Below are 10,390 nucleotides of genomic sequence, written 5' to 3' on the forward strand. Positions count from 1 at the left end.
TCTCGTCACAAGAACAAAGCCTTTTTAGGGAAGAGTGTTTTTGTCTACTTTCCCTCCCGTAGTCAGCACAGATTTGTCTTTTGGAAGCAGTGCTTATATTATTTGACAACATTTTTGCTGGCTTGTAAAGTGCTATCCAAAAGTGATTTCTGTTTTTGTTTGTTTGTTTGTTTGTTTGTTTGTTTTTTCTGAGAGGGAGTCTCTCTCTGTCGCCCAGGTTGGAGTGCAGTGGTACGATCTTGGTTCACTGCAACCTCAGCCTCCCGGGTTCAAGCAGTTCTCCTGTCTCAGCCTCCTAAGTAGCTGGGATTACAGGCACCTGCCACCACGCCCAGCTAATTTTTTTTATTTTTAGTAGAGACGGGGTTTCACCATGTTGGCCAGGCTGGTCTCAAACTCTTGACTTCGTGATTCGCCCACGTCATCATCCCAAAGTGTTGGGATTGTAGGCATGAGCCACCATGCCCAGCCCTTCTGGGTGTTTTTGTTTTTGTTTTTGTTTTTGTTTTGTTTTTTGTTTTTTTGACACAGAGTCTCTCTCTGTCATGCAGACTGGAGTGCAGCGGCACAACCTTGGCCCACTGCAGCCTCAACCTCATGGGCTCAAGCAATCCTCCCTTCTCAGCCTCCATAGTAGCTGGGACTATAGGTGTGCACCACCACACCCAGCTATTTATTTATTTATGTATGTATTTATGTATTTATTGAGACGGAATTTGACTCTTCTTGCCCAGGCTGGAGTGCAATGGTGTGATCTCGGCTCACTGCAACCTCTGCCTCCCGGGTTCAAGCCATTCTTCTGCCTCAGCCTCCCAAATAGCTGGGATTACAGGCATGTACCATCATGTCTGGCCCTAGCTAACTTTTGTATTTTTAGTAGAGATGGGGTTTTGCCATGTTGGTCAGGCTGATGTCAAACTCATGACCTCCAATGCCCCTCCCACCTCAACCTCCCCAAAAACAATTTCTTTTAAAAAGATAAGACTATCTTAATTGGCTTGGATTTTAACAACTTCAAGTCTCTAGGCAAAATTGCAACTAGACTTTACACAGAGCTTGCCCTTTTTCTACTAAGGCCAAAAATGCTATCTGACCCAGGCAGCTGATCAGGGTCTTACTAGAGCCTTCTGCTTGGCAAACCTGGCCCCTCCATGAACCTGCTCCCTGTGAAGTATTTTTGGAAAGGACTTGGTTAATGGTCTTTTAACTTTTTCAGGTGCAAACTTGTTCTATAATGGCTTTTAGAGTTGAAATTTTTTTTTTTTTAATTACTGGTTTTTAAATATCTTAAATTATTTTAAAAGTCTTTGAAGAAGGGAAATCTTTCTTCAAAATGAAAAAGAATTGGAATTTGTTAGGTACTCTATTTTAGATGTTTAGATCATGGGCCATATCAGCCTAGAGAGGGGTTGTTTCTTGTCTGTCTGAACCTCAGGAGTTTTCCTTTCCTTGTCATTCTAGACTCATCCAAATGTGGATAAAAAACTTTTCACTGCAGAGTCTCTAATTGGCCTGAAGAATCCAGAGAAGTCATTTCCAGTCAACAGTGACGTAGGGGTGCTAAAGTGGAGACTACAAACCACAGAGGAATCTTTTATTCCACTGACAAGTAAGTGCCTCTGGCCAGTCCCACTAAGCTAGTTTGCATTGAGAACTGGAAATAGCCCTTGCTTGTACACTTTTATTTTTATTGCCATAGCAAAGTTCTTTTTGACAAAATGACTTTCTTTTGAAATGGACCTGGTGCTGCATTTTGTATATTTTTATCATTAGTTTTCATTTTTAATAGCTTTTATTTTGAAACCATTCTGGTTTTGTTGTTGTTATTGTTTTAGAGACAAGGTCGTCTTCTGTTGCCCAGGCTGGAGTACAGTGGGGCGATCATAGCTCACTGCAGCATCAAACTCCTGGACTCAAGCCATCCTCCTGCCTCAGCCTCTTAAATAGCTGGGACTAGGACTACAGGCACATGCCACCACATCCAGCTAATTTTTTTATTTTAAAGACACAGACTCCCTCTGTCTGTCATCCAGGCTGGAGTGCAGTGGTCTGATCATGGCTCATTACAACTCCTGGGCTCAGCTGATCTCCCACCTCAGCCTCTTGAGTAGCTAGGAGAACAGGGAAGTGCCACCACCCCTGGCTTTTTTTTTTTTTTTTTTGTAGAGGTGGAGTCTCACTTTGTTGCCTAGGCTGATCTTGAACTCATGGCCTCAACCAGTCCTCCCACCTCAATACTATCACCTTGGTTGTCTAAAGCGCTGGGATTATAGGCATGAGCCACTGCACCCAGCCATCTTTTTCTAATATTCTAGTATGACTGCTTTGCTTTCTTCTCAGTTAACTGCTGGCCCTCGGAGAGTGGAAATGGCTGTGATGTCAACATAGAATATGAGCTACAAGAAGATAATTTAGAACTGAATGACGTGGTTATCACCATTCCACTCCCGTAAGTGCTGTCCCTGTGTCCCCTATGTTGGATTTACAGAACTGGTCTTTTGGAACTCATTTTGGAGTCAGCACTTACCTGACCTGACTGTCCATTCAGAGATACTTGATTCTTAAAAAAGCTAGTTGTGAAAGAAGCCAGATATAAAAGGCTGCATGTTATGTAGTGATTCCATTTCTTTGACTTTCTGGAAAAGGTAATACTATTGAATAAAAATGAGGAGGTAGAGAAGAAGGTACTTCACTTCAGAAGGGTACAAGGGAACTTTTGGGAATGATAGGAATGTTCTAGGACTTGTGTTTGCTTTGGCAGCACAGGTACTAAAATTGGAACCAGAGAAGATTAGCATGGCCCCTGTGCAAGGCTGACATGCAACTTTATGAAACATTTCATATTTATAAATAAGTAAAACAAAGAAAATTTTTTTGAGAGTCTCTGTCACTGGAGGTCACTGGCACGATCTCAGCTTTTTGCACCCTCCACCTTCCAGGCTCAGGCTATCCTCCTGCCTCACCCTCCCAAGTAGCTGGGACTACAGGCGCATACCACCACGCTTGGCTAATTTCTGTATTATTTGTAGAGATGGGGTTTTGCTGTGTTGTGCAGGGTGATCTCAAAACTCCTGAGCTCAAGTGATCTGCCTGCCTTGGCCTCCCAAATGCTGGGATTATAAGCGTGAGCCACCACACCCAGCCAAGAATTGTTCTGTGACTTGATTGTGGTGGTGCTTACTGCATACACTTGTTGAAATACATTGAGCACTTTGAATGGATGGATTTTACTGACTTTAAAACCAAATTGAACAAACAAGCCACTTGTAGATCTGGAGCTGTTTTTATTTTTTATTTTTATTGGAGACAGAGTTTTGTTCTTGTTGCCCAGGCTGGAGTGCAGTGGTGCGATCTCAGCTCACTGCAGCCACCACCACCTGGGTTCAAGTGATTCTTCTGCCTCAGCCTCCCAAGTAACTGGGATTGCAGGCATGTGCCACCATGCCCACATAATTTTTGTATTATTAGTAGAGGCGGGGTTTCACCATGTTGGCCAGGCTGGTCTGAAACTCCTGACCTCAGATGATCCACCAGCCTTGGCCTCCCAAAGTGCTGGGATTATGAGCGTGAGCCACCGTGCCTGGCTGTTTTTATTTTAATTTTTTTGAGACAGAGTCTCACTCTGTCGCCCAGGCTGCAGTGCAGTGGTGCAATCTTGGCTCACTGCAACCTCCACTTCCCAGGTTCAACAGATTCTCATGCCTTAGCCTCCCAAGTAGCTGAGATTATGGGCATGTGCCACCACGCCCAGCTAATTTTTTTTTTTTTTTTGAGATGGAGTCTCGCTCTGTCACCAGCTGGAGTGTAGTGGCACGATCTCGGCTCCCTGCAACCTCTGCCTCCTGGTTCAAGCAATTCCCCTGCCTCAGCCTCCCAAGTAGCTGGGACTACAGGCACGGGCCACCACACCCGGCTAATTTTTTTTGTATTTTAGTAGAGACGGGGTTTCACTATATTGGCCAGGATGGTCTCGATCTCTTGACCTTGTGATCCACCCGCCTCGGCCTCCCAAAGTGCTGGGATTACAGGCATGAGCCACCACACCCAGCCTAATTTTTGTATTTTTAATAGAGATGGGGTTTCACCATGTTGGCCAGGCTGGTCTCAAACTCCTGGCCTCAAAATGATCCACCTGCCTTGGCCTCCCAAAGTGCTGGGATTACAGGCTTGAGCCACTGCACCTGGCCTGGAACTGTTTTTAGATGTTGGCCCTCAGCTTGTTTGTGTAGTAATGAAGGTTTCCAGAAGGAGGAGCCATTTCTCAGTCAAACTTCCTGTTTTGCAACTTTCAAAGAAATTGAGTCTATCAGGCTGAATGTTTTATTTTCACGTGCTCTCTAAAACTTTCACTAAAGATGAGAGTGTGTTCAAGGGACTGTTGATTCTTGTTAAACAAGATGTCTACATTAGTTACAGGAAATTTCCGAACAGCCCTTTTGGAGCGTAATTTATATACAACAAACTACACATATTTTATTTTATTTTATTTATTTATTTATTTATTTTGAGACGGAGTCTCGCTCTGTCGCCCAGGCTGGAGTGCAGTGGCCGGATCTCAGCTCACTGCAAGCTCCGCCTCCCGGGTTCACGCCATTCTCCTGCCTCAGCCTCCCTAGTAGCTGGGACTACAGGCGCCCACCAGGTCGCCCGGCTAGTTTTTTTTGTATTTTTAGTAGAGACGGGGTTTCACCATGTTAGCCAGGATGGTCTTGATCTCCTGACCTCGTGATGCGCCCGTCTCGGCCTCCCAAAGTGCTGGGATTACAGGCTTGAGCCACTGCGCCCGGCCAACTACACATATTTTAATTGTGCAATCTTGACGTTTACACCTGTGAAACCACCACCATAATCAAGATAACAAAAATGTCTTTCAACCCCAGAAATTGAGTTCCAGTAAGCTTTTGTTGTACACCTAAGTGTCCCACTCTCTAGGATCATCTGGAAATGGTCTCTACCTTATCTGTTTAGTAGCATTTCCAGTGAGCATGCAGTTATTACTTCACCAGTAAATCCTAGCTCCTTTCACCTACCCATCAGCCCTCATGATTAAGCACAGGGTCTAATTATGAGTACCAGTAAGTGTATCCTTAGTGTAGCTTTACTGTTACATTGTTCAGTTATTGCTGCAGAGAAAATGGTACTAATTTAATTCATAGTTTTCTTCCCTTTTTGATAATTCAGGCCTTTACATTATCAGGTCTGGTTTTAGTCATTGTTTGTTCCACTTTTTAAAACATGCTTTTTTACTAGTATCCCCTTGAATGGGTAACCATCTTATCCTCTACAGTATGGTTATTGCTTCAGAACAGTAGATGGCTGCCTTGAACTGTTGTAGGACTTGGGCGTTGGTGACAGGTAGACTTTTGTTTGTCAAGATTTCGTTTACTAGACTATTTATAGAATGCCACAATGTTGAGGCCTGTCTACCCTATAATTGTGGTTGTGGTGGTTTCCTGTATTCTAGTTCAGTTTTGCAATGGTCTCCAGAAGAGACCTTTACACAACATTTTACTCCCATTGTCTAGAACTGATCAAATTAGAAGAGATCAGAATCAGAATTAGAGCAAGTGCACAGAGAAGGAACATAAAAGAACCAGGACCCTGAAATTGATAGGGTAGAATTAATAGTCTTACGCCACTCGTAAAGTTTACTTTGTCTCCCTTATTTACCCTATCCCTAATACAAACATTGAGTGTCACTGGTGAATTAAAAGCCAGTAAATTTAGAATGTGTAGGAGTAGGTGACACTGCCTGTCAGCCGTGTGTAGGGGTGCAGAGTAAATCATAACTAGCCCTGCTTCTCTTGCAGATTAAGGACAGCTATGGATCTGTTTCTCCCATCATGTTTCCATTTGCCCCAGGGGTAATTGTGCTTTCCCTTATCAAATAAAAGTCCATTTACTGGATTGTAAATCAAATAAACCCATTGGTGTCAACTTCAGTAAGTTTGAAACATTCTGAAATCTTTAAAAACAAATTCTCGGCCGAGTGCGGTGGCTCATACCTATAATCCCAGCACTTTGGGAGGCCGAGGCAAGCGGATCACAAGGTCAAGAGATTGAGACCATCCTGGCTGACATGTTGAAACCCTGCCTTTACTAAAAATACAGAAATTAGCTGGGCATGGTGGTGCACACCCGTAGTCCTAGCAACTTGGGAGGCTGAGGCAGGAGAATCGCTGGAACTGGGGAGGGAGAGGTTGCAGTGAGCTGAGATCGCGCCACTATACTCCAGCCTGGCGACAGAGCGAGACTCTGTCTCAAAAACAAAACAAAATAAATTCTCTCAGAGGCCTCCATTCATCTCCATTATTGATGTTTAGAGTTTCCCCCCCAAATCAACGTGCTTGTTTCCCTGTTGTCTCCTGTAAAGAGTGCTACATTATGTTAAAATTCCTTATTTACAAGGCAGCAACCTGTTGGTGCAGGGTTTTTGGAAACATAGCCATCTTAACACATTTGTTGGTCGCAGTCCTCAGATCCAGTCCATAAGTTGGAGCAGCTCATAGACATATCTGCCAAATACCTATTTTTGCATATTAACTATATCTACAGAGGGAATTGAGTGAAACTCTTAGCCAAGGCGCTTGGACTTCATCGTTTGATCCTTGAAGTTATTAGGGAGCCTTTTTTTTTTTTCCTGAAATTGTAGTCCAAGAAGGCAGAATTTGAGGATCGTAATCAAATTTGGGGTTGGTTTTCCTTGGTAGAGTTCCAGCTCTGAACAGCTACCTTGACCAGAATGTTTCTTACAACAGGTCTGGTGTCGGCGCGCCTGTTATCGGTGAGATCGATGGGGAGTATCGACATGACAGTCGACGAAATACCCTAGAGTGGTGCCTGCCTGTGATTGATGCCAAAAATAAGAGTGGCAGCCTGGAGTTTAGCGTTGCTGGGCAGCCTAATGACTTCTTCCCTGTTCAAGTTTCCTTTGTCTCCAAGAAAAATTACTGTAACATACAGGTACTCCATTTTAGTTGAGAACATGTATAGGGAAAGTGGTGGGACAGTAGGAACATGTATAGGATGCCAGACAGGTAGCATGGCTTTTTCTGGTCAGATAAAGCTCAGAAAAAAGCTGATGTCTTCTACAGGAATTCCCTTTCTAATTCATTGTGTGATCGTGGTCAAATTCTTTATCGCTTTACCTCAGTTTTCCTCTCTAGATCAAAGTAAAGAAATTGAATATTAATACGTAAAAAAGTACTTGTGGATTGTGCAAGGTTCATAAACACTTAGTTGCCTGTTTTTTTTTTTGACCTTATGTATTTTAAAATTGATTTGCCAAAACACCCAACACATGGTTTTTTAAGGCCTTGCTGTCACTTGATTTATAACCAAAGAATGAAAGTTTTTTTATTTGGAAGACAAAATTCCTGCAAAAAAAAAAAAAAAAAAAAAAAAAAATCATTCTATTACAAATGGAAATTATTTGGGAGTTATTTATGTCACAGCTCCCTTTATTACTACAAATAATCATGAGCCAATTCTGTTGCAAACTCTGTCCTTTAGGTAGACAAAGCAATGGAAATGTGTGAACTGTTCCTTCAGAATTTTTTTTTTTTTGAGATGGAGTTTCGCTCATTACCCAGGCTGGAGTGCAGTGGCGCGATCTTGGCTCACCGCAATCTTGGTTTCTCTGTGTTGGTCAGGCTGGTCTTGAACTTCTGACCTCAGGTGATCCACCCACCTCAGTCTCCAAAACTGCTGGGATTATAGGCATGAGCCACCGTGCCCAGTGGATTTTTTTTTTTTTTTTTTAGAGTTTCACTCTTGTTGCCCAGGCTGGAGTGCAATGGCATGATGTTGGCTCACTGCAACCTCTGCCTTCCAGGTTCAAGTGATTCTCCTGCCTCAGCCTCCTGAATAACTGAGACTACAGGCACGTGCCACCATGCCCAGCTAATTTTGTATTTTTAGTAGAGACGAGGTTTCACCATGTTGGCCAAGCTGGTCTCAAACTCCTGACCTCGTGATCCACCCACCTCGGCCTCCCAGAGTGCTGGGATTACAGGCGTGAGCCACCATGCTCAGCCCGGAACATTATTTTTTAACTCATCATTCTTCCAGTTTTTGTTGTTGTTGTTTTGAGATGGAGTCTCGCTCTGTCACCCAGGCTGGAGTGCAGTGCGATCTCAGCTCACTGCAGCCTCTGCCTCCCAGGTTCAAGTGATTCTCCTGCCTCAGCCTCCTAAGTAGCTGGGACCACAGGTGCGCACTACCACACGCAGCTAATTTTTTGTGTGTATTTTTAGTAGAGATGGGGTTTCACCACGTTGACCAGGCTGGTCTCTAACTCCTGACCTCAGATGATCCGCCCACCTCGGCTTCCCAAAGTGCGGGGATTACAGGAGTGAACCACCGCGCCTGACCATTCTTCCAATTTTTGAATTTGAGTTACTAGAACCCAGTTTATATTGTTAATATTCCCCTCTTTTTGACTTGCTTGTTGTTCTGGCCCTACCTTAGCTTCCTGTATGGTCTCCATCTCCCCTGTAAGTGCTTAGAAAGTTGCAGCTTCCTCCCTTGGATGATTCCAAAGAGCAGTTCTCTCTCCCTAACCTGTTAGTTAGTGACATAACCCCATCAGTGTTGGAAGCTACTGTATTGAACTCAAGACATTAGATAGAAATGGGTAAATTTTCCTATTGGGGCTCTTCAAAGATGAGGACAGTGTAGTTGCTCTCCCAAAACCTCATTAGGAAGTATGAATCAGTGGTTCAAGTGTTGTGTTGGTGCCATTATAGGTACCTTTGCTACAGGTAATTAATTAAACTGGACATTTACTTATTTAAAAAGGAGAAACCTCATTGGAAGGACCCAGCCATGCCTGAAAAATAAGTATGACAGAGCAGCTTACTGGGACTTTTAACACGGGACTTTGAGAGCAGAGCAAATGAATAATGTGAAGAGCTAGAACATTGCCTTTTGGGTCAGAATGTTAATATATCATCCTGATAGAATGTCTGTGAATTTCATAGGTTATATAGGGCAGACCTGGGCTATGGCCACTCATTTTGGAGCTTTTACTTAATACTACTGTACATCTCATCCCAACAGTTGTCTTTTCTCTATCTAGAAGGAGAGCAGCTTAATCATGTTGGTGGGAAAGAGTGATGCTGTGACTTTCAGTTATGAACTGAACATTTTTCTAGTATTTTACAGTTACTTTTAATACCACTTTTAGGGAAATTGATATGTTCTGTAATGAGAATGTAGTCAACATCATGGAGACTCAAACCTCCTGCTTTACCTTACTCTTTGTTTATTTTCCTAGGTTACCAAAGTGACCCAGGTAGATGGAAACAGCCCTGTCAGGTTTTCCACAGAGACCACTTTCCTAGTGGATAAGTATGAAATCCTGTAATACCAAGAAGAGGGAGCTGAAAAGGAAAATTTTCAGATTAATAAAGAAGACGCCAACGATGGCTGACGAGTTTTTCCCAAATTTACAAGCCATTGGAGACCCCTTTTTTCTGATACAATGCACGATTCTCTGCGCGCAAGGACCCTCAACTCACCCCCATGTTTCAGTGTCACGGAGACATTCTTTGATAAAGAAATGGCACAAACATAAAGGGAAAGGCTGCTAATTTTCTTTGGCAGATTTTATTGGCCAGCAGGAAAGCAAGCTCTCCAGAGAATGCCCCCAGTTAAATACCTCCTCTTCCTTTACCTAAGTTGCTCCTTTTATTTTATTATTATTTTGGGGTTTTTTTTTTTTTTTGAGATGGAGTCTCGCTCTGTCACCCAGGCTGGAATGAAATGGCATGATCTTGGCTCACTGCAACCTCTGCCTCCTGGGTTCAAGCAGGTCTCCTGCCTCAGCCTCCCGAGTAGCTGGGACTATAGGTGCACACCACCACCCCTGGCTAATTTTTTGTATTTTAGTAGAGATGGGGTTTCACCATGTTGCCCAGGCTGGTTGTGAACTCCTGAGCTCAGGAAATGCACCCACCTCGGCCTCCCAAAGTGCTGGGATTACAAGCATGAGCCACTGCACCTGGCTGCTCCTTTATTTTAATCCCTAAATATATAATCCCTAAATATAGTTGTATTTCATACTGTGTTTTTAAAAAGTTTTCTCGCCGGGCACAGTGGCTCAAGCCTGTAATCCCAGCACTTTGGGAGGCCGAGACGGGTGGATCACGAGGTCAGGAGATCGAGACCATCCTGGCTAACACGGTGAAACCCCGTCTCTACTAAAAAACACAAAAGGCCGGGCGCGGTGGCTCAAGCCTGTAATCCCAGCACTTTGGGAGGCCGAGACGGGCGGATCACGAGGTCAGGAGATCGAGACCATCCTGGCTAACACAGTGAAACCCCGTCTCTACTAAAAAAAAATACAAAAAGCTAGCCGGGCGAGGTGGCGGGCGCCTGTAGTCCTAGC

At 43.7% G+C, this 10,390-nt stretch overlaps 1 protein-coding gene and 1 non-coding gene across 2 annotated transcripts in view; both read left to right on the forward strand.

Annotated features, from left to right (window-relative positions):
- ARCN1 (archain 1) overlaps positions 1 to 9,459 on the forward strand; it is a 34,210-nt gene extending 24,751 nt beyond the window's left edge. The window contains exons 7-10 of the mRNA XM_010367460.1: positions 1,462 to 1,609; positions 2,341 to 2,449; positions 6,759 to 6,963; positions 9,278 to 9,459. Coding sequence (XP_010365762.1) covers positions 1,462 to 1,609; positions 2,341 to 2,449; positions 6,759 to 6,963; positions 9,278 to 9,367 — 552 coding nt within the window. The 3' untranslated portion in view covers positions 9,368 to 9,459. The remainder of the gene's footprint in view (positions 1 to 1,461; positions 1,610 to 2,340; positions 2,450 to 6,758; positions 6,964 to 9,277) is intronic.
- LOC115893706 lies at positions 2,746 to 2,848 on the forward strand. Its single transcript, XR_004053768.1, has one exon. It is a non-coding gene; the product is annotated as a U6 spliceosomal RNA (small nuclear RNA).
- Positions 9,460 to 10,390: the final 931 nt, after the last annotated feature.

The sequence above is a fragment of the Rhinopithecus roxellana genome, chromosome 15 (assembly GCF_007565055.1).
Source record: "Rhinopithecus roxellana isolate Shanxi Qingling chromosome 15, ASM756505v1, whole genome shotgun sequence".
NCBI classification, from domain to species: domain Eukaryota; kingdom Metazoa; phylum Chordata; class Mammalia; order Primates; family Cercopithecidae; genus Rhinopithecus; species Rhinopithecus roxellana.